The sequence below is a fragment of the Oncorhynchus masou genome, chromosome 31 (genome assembly GCF_036934945.1).
Source record: "Oncorhynchus masou masou isolate Uvic2021 chromosome 31, UVic_Omas_1.1, whole genome shotgun sequence".
In the NCBI taxonomy this organism is placed as follows: Eukaryota; Metazoa; Chordata; class Actinopteri; order Salmoniformes; family Salmonidae; genus Oncorhynchus; species Oncorhynchus masou.
Genome location: NC_088242.1, coordinates 87745481 through 87758832, shown reverse-complemented (window position 1 = coordinate 87758832; position 13352 = coordinate 87745481). Strand labels below are relative to the sequence as shown.

The 13352-nt window shown below is 42.3% G+C and overlaps 1 protein-coding gene across 4 annotated transcripts in view; it reads left to right on the top strand.

Moving 5' to 3' along the window:
* LOC135524697 (roquin-1-like) overlaps positions 1-13277 on the top strand; it is a 37117-nt gene extending 23840 nt beyond the window's left edge. The window contains exons 13-18 of one of the 4 annotated variants that reach the window (XM_064952454.1): positions 96-257; positions 378-524; positions 931-1138; positions 1226-1470; positions 1799-1887; positions 4852-13277. In XM_064952454.1, the coding sequence (XP_064808526.1) occupies positions 96-257; positions 378-524; positions 931-1138; positions 1226-1470; positions 1799-1887; positions 4852-5008 (1008 nt within the window). In that variant the 3' untranslated portion in view covers positions 5009-13277. Of the gene's footprint in view, positions 1-95; positions 258-377; positions 525-930; positions 1471-1798; positions 1888-4851 lie in introns of all 4 variants that reach the window. The other 3 variants (XM_064952453.1, XM_064952452.1, XM_064952455.1) reach the window with 3 other exon arrangements.
* Positions 13278-13352: the final 75 nt, after the last annotated feature.

The following is a 13352-nucleotide window of genomic DNA, read 5'->3' as shown; positions in this document are numbered from 1 at the left end:
ACAATAAGTGTTCAGGATAAATCCACTTCAAAAATGTATTTCCATCACTGCAAAAGTGCACTGCAGTAAAGGTGTCCACATGTCCTGTTGTACAGGAGTCTTACAGCCGGCCCCAGCCCACTCCCAGTCTGGACTACTTGCACCGCCGACGCCAGGAGATCATGGCCCAGCTGGAAGACGGGAAGCAGGTCACTCCCCCACCCTTCGCCCCTTCACCTACTCTGCCACACCACTACGAGTCCAATTACACACAGGAGGTAAGAGGGAACTCTCGGCTGGTGTCTGTGGTTATATTCAGTGGTAGCCCCAGGTGCTGTCACCGCTGTTAGTTTCTTCAAAGAATAGGTTGATTTAAAAATACTGTGTTTGTGTCACAGCAACAGCAGTACTTGGAAAACTCACAAGCTTTTTCAAAGTACCGTGAGCCAGACTACGCGAGCCAGTACTCTCCTTGGTCATGTGACACTATCGGCTCCTACATTGGCAGCAAGGAGGGGAAGTCCAGAGACAGTATGGAGAGGATGGTGAGTGTCATTAATTATCTAATCCCATTCAATGTCCTGTTTGTTTGTAAAGCTTGACTGCTTTTTAACATACCAAATCTATCTAAGCTCAAAACATTTTCCAAAGCTCATTGTCTTGCAATAAGTCAAACATCTGTTTGCATTTTTTCTTCTTTGACAGATGTTAACTATTCTATAGCTTTTTTTTCCTTTTACACCATGTTGACTGATTAAAGGTTACTTGCACCTTATGTACTAATCAAAGGTCACCAGAAGCCAATTGAAGTCCTGAGATTTATTGAGAACACGGTTAAACTCAACAAATACTCCTTCAACTACAGTTTTTTCACTGGAGTGGGTCTGGTAGTTTCTCTATGCAACATTATATAACTAATTCCACTGGTTGTGGCCTCTATGGGTGTTGTAGAACGCTGAGGGGAAAGGTGTGGAAGGCAGGCGCAGGGCTGCCGAGGCCAGAGATGACGACCCTATCATCCCCTTCGGCTCTCTGCCCACCGTGTCACGCTTCGGGGTGATCTCCCGCACCCCCAAGACTGGCTACTTGACTGCCGGGCCGGGGCAGGCCATGACCCTCTCACAGGGGACCAATGGTCCCAAACACGGCGCTGCAACAGGTACAGCAAGAACTCGCACACCTTTTGGGTTTTGCTCTGTTCGCTGCATTTCGCAGAGTCTAACTGGCTCTTGTTGTCCCCCTGCAGGGTGGGGTGCTGCCGGGTACAGCCAGCCCCCTCAGGCCCACCTCAGTGAACGGCCAGTCAAGGAGAGGGAGCAGCTGACGATGGAGCTCCAGCAGGTCAATCAGCAGATCAACAAGCAGACTGCCCAGGCGGACCATCCCAGCCCGGAGGAGTGGTCATCAGGGAGCATCTCCAGCCAACAGCTGAGCCTGGAGCTCCACCATGTGGAGAGGGAGATCGGCAAGAGGACCCGCCAGATAGCCCTGGTGAGAGAGACAGAGCGGCACAGAGATGGACAAATGGAGAGGGAGAAATATATATATATATATATGCGCGCACACACACACACAGCCTGCTTTGATCTCTAAAACAGCAATGTGAACAGGGTCAGGGCTGAAGGAGCCCTGGGCTAATGTCACTGCTACTGCTATCCCACTTATAAAATATGAAAGAGTGAAACACAACCGAGCCCAACAAGTGCAGCTTGAAAGCTTTTCTTCTGAGACAATATTGATGTACACTCTCAAATGTACAAGCATTGTCTCCCAGTCACTATTGTGGTGAACTGACAATGGTGCCATTGTCCCCTTGCAGGAGCACCTTGTGAGTCATGATGGGAGTGGGGCGTATAAGCTGAAGCCCACTGAGAACGGGCAGAGAGCGGAGCACTCGTTGGTCCTCAGGTAAACGGCACACAGCAAGAGTAGTTTGTTCATCTCAACTGCTGTGCCTTAAGGAACCGTTAAATTTGCTCCAGAATTCTCCCTTAAACAAAATATCTAAGATGATAAATGCTGTCTTAGAAATTACCCACATTTTCTCACATTGTTTTGAAATGGCTTTTTAAATATAAGAAGTTACAAACTACTGCCATTTGATGCTGTAAAATACATTACCAAAAGTAAACTTGGCAAGCAAAGAAACGTCCCTTTTTCAGGACCCTGTCTTTCAAAAAGATCATTCGTAAAAATCCAAATTACTTCACAGATCTTCATTGTGAAGGGTTTAAATACTGTTTCCTATGCTTGTTCAATGAACCATAAGCAATTAATGAACATGCATCTGTGGAACAGTCGTTAAGACACTAACAGCTTACAGACGGTAGGAAATTAAGGTTATGAAAACTTAGGACACTAAAGAGGCCATTTTACTGACTCTGGAAAACACCAAAAGAAAGATGCCCAGGGTCACTGCTCATCTGTGTGAATGTGCCTTAGGCATCTGCAAGGAGGCATGAGGACTGCAGATGTGGACAGGGCAATAAATTGCAATGTCCGTACTGTGAGACGCCTAAGACAGCGCTACAGGGAGACAGGACAGACAGCTGATCGTCCTCGCAGTGGCAGACCACGTGTAACACCTGCATAGGATCGGTACATCCGAACATCACACCTGCGGGACAGGTACAGGATGGCAACAACAACTGCCCAAGTTACACCAGGAAAGTACAATCCCTCCATCAGTGCTCAGACTGTACTTAATGGGCTGAGAGCGAGAGAGGCAGGTCCTCACCAGACATCACCGGCAACAACGTTGCCTGTGGGCACACACCCACCGTCGCTGGACTAGACAGGACTGGCAAAAAGGGCTCTTCACTGACAAGTCACAGTTTTGTCTCACCAGATGTGATGGTCGGATTCGCGTTTATCGTCGAAGGAATGAGCGTTACACCGAGGCCTGTACTCGGAGTGGGATAGAATTGGAGGTGAAGGGTCCGTCATGGTCTGGGCATGGGGCGGTGTGTCACATCATCATCTGCCTGCAATGACAACAAGCTCAGTCCATCTCAACTCTGTGAGTTACATGTGAAACATCCTTCTCCCTCATGTGGTACCCTTCCTGCAGGCTCATCCTGACATGACCCTCCAGCATGACAATGCCACCAGCCATATTGCTCGTTCTGTGCGTGATTTCCTGCAGGACAGGAATGTCAGTGTTCTGCCATGGTCAGCGAAGAGCCTGGATCGCAATCCCATTGAGCACGTCTGGGACCTGTTGAATTGGAGGGTGAGGGCTAGGTCCATTCAGAATGTCGGGGAAATTGCAGGTGTCTTGGTGGAAGTGTGGGGTAACATCTCACAGCAAGAACTGGCAAATTGGTAACATCTCACAGCAAGAACGGGCAAATTGGTAACATCTCACAGCAAGAACGGGCAAATTGGTAACATCTCACAGCAAGAACTGGCAAATTGGTGCAGTCCATGAGGAGGAGATGCTCTGTCGTACTTAGTGCAGCTGGTGGCCACACTAGATACTGACTGTTGATTTTGACCCCCCCCCCCCCCCACATTATTATTTAATTTCTGTTAGTCACGTCTGTGGAACTTGTTCAGTTTGTCTCAGTTGTTGAATCTTATGTTCATACGAATATTTACACGTCAAGCTTGCTGAAAATTAACACTAACAGTGAGAGGACTTTTTTTTGCTGAGTTTATAGGGACACCTGCTGGTCTAACATTCCAAAACATGGGCATTTAGTATGGAGTCGTCCCCTCCTCCCTTGCTGCTATAACAGCCTCCACTCTTCTGAGAAGGCTTTCCACTAGATGTTGGAACATTGTGGGGGGACTTGCTTCCATTCAGCCACGAGCATTAGTGAGGTCGGGCGATTAGGCCTGGCTCGCAGTCGGCGTTCCAATTCATCCCAAATGTGTTTGATGGGGTTGAGGTCAGGGCTCTGTGCAAACCAGTCAAGTTCTTCCACACCGATCTTGACAAACCATTTCAGTATGGACCTCGCTTTGTGCACAGGGGTGTTGTCATGCTGAAGCTGGAAAGGACCTTCCCCAAACTGTTGCCACAAAGTTGGAAGTACAGAACCTTCCAATGGTGCCGAGCTTTACACCACTCCAGGCTACGCTTGGCATTGCGCATGGTGATCTTAGGCTTGTGTGCAGCTGCTCGCCCATGGAAACACATTTCATGAAGCTCCCGCTGAATAGTTATTGTGCTGACGTTGCTTCTAGAGGCAGTTTGGAACTCGGTAGTGAGTGTTGCAACCAAGGGCAGACCAGTTTTACGCGCTTCAGCACTCGGCGGGCCCATTCTGTGAGCCTGTGTGGCCTTTCATTTCACGGCTGAGCTGTTGTTGCTCCTAGACTTTTCCACTTCACAATAACAGCACTTACAGTTGACCAGGGCAGCTCTAGTAGGGCAGAAACTTGACGAACTGACTTTTTGGAAAGGTGACATCCTATGACGGTGCCACGTTGAAAGGTACTGAGCTCTTCAGTAAGACTGTTCTGCTGCCAATGTTTGTCTATGGAGATTGCATGGCTGTGCTCGATTTTATATAACTGTCGGCCATGGGTGTGGCTGAACTAGCCAAATCCACTAACTTGAAGGGGTGTCCATATATGTATATGGTTGCACAAACGAAGGAATGCTTGAAAAAAAAGTGTGATCTGCGTTTCACCAAAGCTTCTCTTGTGATCAACGAAACAATGTGGTTCAGGTGCCAAAATGATGAATTCACTGTCAGTACCACCAGTGAGATGCTACTTGCACTGTTCTTAATGTCAATGGCTTAACTAACAAGTCATTATGTAATTCATGAAGTTTAAAAACATTTAAAAATGTGTGTAGAATAATACAAAATGTTTGATTCATTTTCTTCCTATCTCTCTCTGGCCTTTCATTCTCTGCAGTGAGGGCCCCAGTGGTGTGCTGCAGGACGGCAGTGTGGCCAGCTGTGGTTTGTCCTGCCTTACCAGCAAGACCTCGTCCCTCAGCCTGTCTGCAGACCTCTCCATCGCTGGGGACACTGACCGAAAGACCAACGGCGTGGTCCACCTGTGCTCCTAGCCACACAACTGGAGTCTGGTATTACCACCACAGCTACAACTAACCGATCAGTCAACCACATAGAGCCTTGGGAAACCCTTCGTCCTCTGAACGTTAGAACCGTTCCACTGTCATTTTGAGACACACAACCAGGCCCTCCAAACTGTCTGGTATACCCTACCTACATCTACATTTGCAAAATCTGGTTGACGCCACTAAGAGAATTTTAACTTGATTACAAAACGTGTAGAGAGAGGCGGCACCTCTCTCCTTGCTTAAAATGGCAAGAGACCGTTCTAGGTTTCTTACAAAGAGGGATTTGTGATAGAAGGGCTAGGAGTATCGAAGTAACTGAAAAAGCCACTGATTTGCAAATGTGGATGTCGTGCCATCATAGACAACGGCACTTCATTTGATACAACACAAATTTGCACACTTGCAACTTTAGTCTGTCTACAACTAAGCAGTATCTGCCCTGAATTTAATATTTTTTCATTTTAGTTGTTTTTGTTCTGTGAATGAATGTTTTTTTCATATAAAATCTCACCCTGCCTTGGAAACAATATGTTTCCAATAATGATTAGAAGAATAATATAACGATGAGACCAGTTCCCTGGTTTCAAATAGATAAGGCCACCATAATCGCATTGACATTAATTACATCTGTTAGCTTCAAAATGTGCAATTTTATTTAGTATTTTTTGGTAGCATCGCTACAGCAATATTTGTGCTTAGCATATATGCATGTCCTGAAATGCGGACTTTGTGTTTGGAATTAATAAGTTCTTGTTTCTAAGCTGCAATGTTATTTGCCCCCACTTTTTTTTTGTTTTTTTGCTTTTCTTAAGTTTGACTCTTGGTTCTCTGGAGGACATTTACATCTTATCAAAATATCTCCATCGCATAGAAACAATACTTGTTGGCAAACGGCTTTGAATATGTTTGCGCATATCCAAGATAATACAAATTGAAGATGACACTGGCCTCTTGAAGGCAGAGAACGCCTTTCAACTGGGCAATTTTGAGATTTAGATGAAACTATCAGATACATTTTAACAAGAAGAAAAGGCTCCCTTGTGTCCAATTCAGTGGCTTGACCCTCTTTTGGCATCTCCCCTCACTACTACCACCACCTTCAGGATATTTACTTCAGCCTCTACCATCCATGCTTTGGTATGGGGCTGATGAGGAAAAGGATATATACATTTAGGCTTGGCATTCAAGCTGTCGTCTTTTGGGTGTAATTTAAATGCAGTGATGGACTAGGTGGGAGGGAATCACAACATGGGTCAAGCATACGTCTGTCTGCCTGTTGATGGGGGGGATCAGAGGTACTGGGTATATGGAGTAAAGGAAACAGGAACAAAGCCAGACATGACCCATGGCTGGAATTTGAGACCTTGATCTACAAAACATATTTGCACTTTCATAGCTTTAAGGATGGTTTGTACTGAGTATATGTATTTATTAAATGTACAGTATTTGCATCCTGAGGATGGATATAACATTAAAAGGTCAAACTTAAAACCGCATTCTGTTTTAAGAATGTGTAGTTCAAGATGGCCATGGTTGCTCCCTAAGGTACTAATAGTGTTGGCCATGTTGTACAGAGCAGGGTTCAAACAGCCACTCTGTTTTTATACATCAATCTACTGTATATTGATTTAGTTTTCTGTAGTTACGACATGTTCACTTCCACAATTGTGACACCCGGTATGCTGTCAACATACCCGTAACACTGCAAATTACAGGAAAGGTGAAATTCCTTTTTCAGTTCCTCATCTCCACTCCTCTGAGCACCTTTTTCACCAATCGCAGCAGACATTTGTCTAGTTTTAATTTATTTTAACTTCCAAGAAGTTGCTCTAGTAAAAGGGTTTGTGATGCGTTCCTGGAGGAGGCTTTAATCATTTGTAGATGGGGGTCGATGCATAGGTGACAGGCCACTGAACTGGGCTAAGGCAGAACTACAGTTAGCAAAGCAGTTAGCATCACTGGAGACAACCACAGCACCACCACACAGGGTGAGAGGAGACTAGGAAAGGCATTTTGATGACACCAAATAAGTGCTTTTTCCCCAAATATGAACAAATTAAGTGCTGCAGTTGCATTATCTGCATTACTTTTACATATTTTATGTGCTTAAATTATCGCCACCCCTCACACAGACGCAATTTGTTACTCCCAGATGCATGCGAACTATGAAATTAAGTACTGCAAGCTTACTTTCCTTCTTGGTAAGATTAATTCACAGAATGTATTCAAAGGTGTCATATTGTGAAATGGTGGCTGGGATATTCCATTTGAATTCAAAATATATCCAACAACTGGATTAGTCAAACTTGTTTTAAATCTAATCTTTGTCTTAATGGAAATATTTAAATGTTTTTTTTTTTGTTTTGTTACATCTCACTTTTTGAGATTTTATTTCAAATATGAAATGGCTTACACTGTATATGTATAGACTATATACACATTATACTGTACTGTATTTGTACAGTATATGCACATTAGAGTATATACACATTATACTGTGTGTGTATATACACATTATAATGTATTTTCAAAGCCAGACAATGACACTGACTTAAGTCAATTCGTCTCCTATAGAAGTTCTCTGCCTTCTGTGCACATGACATTGAAAGTTGCTGCCTTTTTTTTGAGTTCTCCCCAGTTTGTCCCAATGCTTTGTCTGCACTCATGTCAGAGCATTGGATAGCAATCTAGCAATATTATAGAAAATGACTGTTATCAAGAGGACAATGTAGGCTACTCAATGCAGTTTGCATTACTCTTCATGCTAATCATAACCAATGGTCCTTCAACCCTCCTTATTAATTGTGACAGAGTTAAGGACATGAGGACACGGTCCCTTAATTGGCATGGCGTCATGCATGTTTGTGGTTACAGAAGTTATCTGGCTTTAGTCACCTCTATCATGTAGAGGGAAATGAACTGCGTTGTAGTGTAGCCATCGTGGTGGCTAAATGATGGTGGTTGTTTTGTAGTAGTTTTAGAGCACTTCATAGGGAAATAAAATATCATTGTGCAAAAGCACCAGTAGTTCTGGGGCTGAACAGAACTGCAGTCAACTATGCTGTGTGCATACATAGCCCAAAAATATTTTTATCATAAGGTCACATGACTTGCTTTCCATACGGAAAGAATTTCCATATGATATATTTGTTTGATCTCTGTGGCTTTGACAGCCCTGACTTTCTGCCGCCAGGAACTTCATGTTGGTTATCTGAAGAGCAGTGTTGTTCCAGAGGTCAAATGACTATCAATACATCTGTTAAACCATATGGTAAAATCAACTACAACAATCGCATTTGGGACTGAACTTCTGGTAATGCTTACGGTTCAGTTTCAGATAGCTCTATGTATTTGGACGAATGTTCCTCCATCAGTGTCATCAATACAACATGTCTCCTTACTCCTGTACATCCATCAGTGTCATCAATACAACATGACTGAGCCTTTTATAAGGAGACCTGTTCCTCCATCAGTGTCATCAATACAACATGTCTCCCTATAAAAGGCTCAGTCATTGCCTTTCCGAATGTGGGTTAATCATGCACACTTTTGTCTTGAAGGTATGCAGATCTTTTACAGAGAAAATCAAAGTCCTCAGGACTTGGTTGAGAGTCGTCGGGGTGTTAGCAGCTAGGCCAGCGATGCTAATTTACCAATTTAGTGAGATGGGTCAACATACAGATTTTACTGTGACTTGACTCGGTGTTTAGGAATTGGGATGTCTGAGATTAGACCAATGTACACTACCGTTCAAAAGTTTGGGGTCACTTAAATGTCCTTGTTTTTGAAAGAAACACTTTTTTCCCCCCATTTAAAATAACTTCAAATTGATCAGAAATGCAGTGTAGACATAGTTAATGTTGTAAATGACTATTGTAGCTGGAAACAGCAGATTTTTTTAATGGAATATAGGTGTACAGAAGCCCATTTACCATCACTCATGTGTTCCAATGGCACGTTGTGTTAGCTAATCAAAGTTGATCATTTTTAAAGGCTAATTAATCATTAGAAAACCCTTTTGCAATTTTGTTTAGCTAGTTAAACTGTTGTTCTGATTTAAAGAAGAAATAAAACGGGCCTTTAGACTAGTTGAGTATCTGGAGCATCAGCATTTGTGGGTTCGATTACAGACTCTAAATGAAACTCGTCAGTCTATTCTTCTTCTGAGAAAGAAGAATGTGAGAAATTGCCACGATATTGAAGATCTCGTACAACACTGTACTACTCCCTTCACAGAACAGCACAAACTGGCCCTAACCAGAATGAATAGAAAGAGAAGTGGGAGGCCCCGGTGCACAACTGAGCAAGAGGACAAGTACATTGGCGTCTAGTTTGATAAACAGACGCCTCACAAGTCCTCAACTGGCAGCCTCATTTAATTGTACCCGCAAAACACCAGTCTCAACGTCAACAGTGAAGAGGGGACTCCAGGATGCTGGCCTTCTAGGCAGAGTTGCAAAGAAAAAGGCATATCTCAGACTGGCCAATGAAAAGAAAAGATTCAGATGGGCAAAAGAACAAAGACGGGACAGAGGAAGATTGGGAAAAAAGTGTTATGGACAGACTAATCTAAGTTTGAGGTGTTCGGATGACAAAGAACAACATTCGTGAGACGCAGAAAAAAATGAAAGGAGGCTGGAGCACCTTCTGTCAAGCATGGTGGAGGCAATGTGATGGTCTAGGGATGCTTTGGTGGTGGTAAAGTGGGAGATTTGTACAGGTTAAAAGGGATCTTGAAGGAAGGCTATCACCCCCTTTTGCAACGCCATGCCATACCCTGTGGACGGTGCTTAATTGGAGACAATTTCCTCCTACAATGACCTAAAGCACAGCTCCAAACTATCCAAGAACTATTTAGGGAAGAAGCAGTCAGCTGGTATTCTGTCTATAATGGAGGGGCCAGCACAGTCACCGGATCTCAACCCTATTGAGCTGTTGCGGGAGCAGCAATTTCCTCCTACAATGACCATATGGTATGTAAGAAGTGCCCATCAAGCCTATCCATCTTGTGGGTGGTGCTTCAGGAAGCATGAGGTAATCTGAAGAGATTTCACCCCAACAAATTGACAACTAGAATGCCAAAGGTCTGCAAGGCTGCAAATGGAGGATTATTTGATGAAAGCAAAGTTTGAAAGACACTTATTTCAATCAATCATTATTTATAACCTTGTCAACATCTTAACTATATTTCCTATTGATTTTGCAACTAATTTCTTGTATGTTTTCATGGAAAACAAGAACATTTCTAAGTGACCATAAACTTTTGAACGGTGTTGTATGTTCTTGATACATTTATTCAGTTATTTGCCTCAAAAAAATGTTACTATTTTGTAGACACATACTGGTCTCTCGAGGCATCCTTTGATCTTTAAAAGCACAGATTTAGGTTGGATCGGTTTTAAACATATAATTGCTGTGTAACATGTTTTATTTGTAATTATACTGTCATTGTTTTTTGTTGCTATTGCTTGGGAAGGCACTTCACATTTAAGCAATCGTATTGATTGGCTACAACAGCTTTTGCTGTGACGCATTGTAGAAGGTTCACCTCTCACCGGTTTTTATGTTTATTTTTTATATTGCCATGCTTCATGGGTGACATGCTGACAACACTGTGCGTGTGCGTCTGCTTGCGCATGTTGGTTTTGTATATCCACAACAGGCCTGAGCCAGACACAGAGGTTGAAATATCAAAACAAACTATATTAATTATATATTAATTATATATTATATTAATCTTCTTCTGTGGACTTCAAATGGCGGTTGGCAACCAACTTTAAGGTGCATTTACCACCACCAACTGGAGTGTGGACCTCAGTTCAGCTTTCAATCACACACTTGGGTATATTTTCCATAAAAACCAATGAGGAGATGGGAGAAACAGGACTTGCAGCCTGTCAAGTGTCAAATAGAACCAAGTTCTACTTTAACACCTGAATATGTCCATGAATATTTCATGTTTCGACCTGTCCCCAAACTAATATAGTTTGTTCAGAGTTTTGATATTTCAACCTGTGTCCTGATGGCATCTGGTGTGGATGGACAAAATCAACATGCGCATGATGGCACAAGCGGACCCACGCACGTCCCGGTGTCGTCGGCATGTTCGGCTACTTCTTAACATGCTGTGGTCAAGAACAGCTATCAGAATTTAGCATTTTCCTTGCATGAAGAGGAAGGAACTACCATTGCTCGCACTGGGAAAGCTAATTAACTCTTAAGTTAACTACTTTTCTGGGTTTGTCAAATTACATCGTTTGCATACATTTTCACAATTTTGTATCTTTGTTTTTGCAGAGTTACGGTATTATGATCTTGGCCCATCATTGAGGGAACCATTTTGAATTGAGCTGTTTAAAGCACCGTCTGTTGCTCAATTATATTTTCAGAATTAAGTATTTGCGCTGGTGCAACATTTTAACCTTTTTTCAAATTAATATAATATTGAAACTTAAACATGCATGTTTGAATATGTCCTTGTAAAGTTTTTGAAGTATTCATTTAATTAGAAAAAAAATAGGGGAAAAATTCACGAGTGCTTAGTAAATGTGATCCTTTGCATAGTATCTGCATAAGAATTCTCTTCGCTCCATACCTTCACTACTATCTTTTGAATACTGTCTGGTCTCAGTTGCTCTATTGTTGATTATTGATTGAAGCTTAAGAAATGTGACCTGCCTTCCAGCAGGCTATTGACTATTTCAAAGTTTAACATGCATACATGTAGGTTTGTCTATACAGTACATCAACTTGCAACTGTTAATTAAACTCCTTCAGGAGTCAGCATTTATATTAAATGGTCTCTACGAATCAGCCCTGGAAACATGAGTCAATCGGCTGATTTCCATTGCAGAGCCGAGGAACCGCTTATCCTTTCTGAGACAAAGGAGTTCAGTGCCAGATTCTCTGGGGGGGGGGGGGGGGTTTCCTTGAAGTCTTGCAGCACTAACGTCTTTACGAGTTTTACAATTGTAAAACTGTGACACGCTAATATTAAAGATCTATTGATATCGGGGGAAACTTGCCTATTTGTTTACATAGCCATTTGGTGTCTGTTAAATAGAAACCCAGGGAAATTGTTTGGCATGTTTTGGCTGTCACGTAGCATTGTTTGGTCTGTGTTTTAGATGGTGTTAGGCTCTCAAGAATTTGAGGACAGAGATTCGGTCTTTTCCGAGGGGGTTTTCGATCCTATGGAGGGGCTCCCGAGTGTCGCAACAGTCTAAGGCACTGCATCTCAGTGCTCGAGGCGTCACTACAGACCCTGGTTCGATCCTGGGCTGTGTCACAACCGGCCATGATTGGGAGTCCCATATAGGATGGCGCACAATTGGCTCAGCATTGTTAGGGTTTAGCCGGGGTAGGCCGTCATTGTAAATAAGAATTTTTCTAAACTGACATGACAAGTTAAATAAAAAAAGACCCTTCTAAAAGGAATGTTTTGGAAGTTGTGTAGAGATCACAATAGTCTTAATTTATACTTTCTAATTTAAATTGTGTGTGTGTGATATGATCATTAAGACAAGTATTGGGTAAACACAGTAACACTTGACAGTAGGATAGCCATACACCAAGACACGAGCAACTTCTGAATTCTTTGCCAAGAATGTCTTGTTCAGTGACTCATTTGACTAAATACTGTGGAATTGTTTACTTTGGACTTAGTTGTCATTTTTAGCAATCATATGATGAGTTAAAAAATAAGTAACATAGGATGACACATTAAACCACCCTGGCAGGGAATTGATTTCCATGTGAGCGGCCATGTCCCAATGGGAGAGACCGCTTCATTTCAGATTGTTTCTTGTTCACGCTGAACACACTCATTGCTTCCACTCAAATTGAATTCCTTGTAATAAGATGGGCTGCTGTTGTATTTTTTTGATTTTATTTTATTTTTTACATATTTTCTAACTTTGGGAAATGTAATTGCTTTTGATTACTACTACCCAAGTTTTCTTGTAAGAGTTTGCTTAAATTAAGGTACAAGTTTAACTTCAACATTGTTTTTATATTATACTCCCTTAAGGAATGTTTAGAATGAGATTTCTCCAATTTGGATATAGGTCTTATACCATTTTTCTTTGTTTAAAGAATTCACTGTGTGAAAATGGGATTGCGTTTGTATAATACAATTGCTTTTGTTTTGTTTCTTTGAGGAGGGGAGAAGTGGAAGTTTGAAGTAAATGTAACTTATGTGCAACAGTGATTCTTTACTGGCAGGGACTGTAATTAAACAATATTGTGAAACTGATGCCTTTTAACCATCTTTTGTAGTTCTATACACACACACACACACACACACACACACACACACACACACACAGCT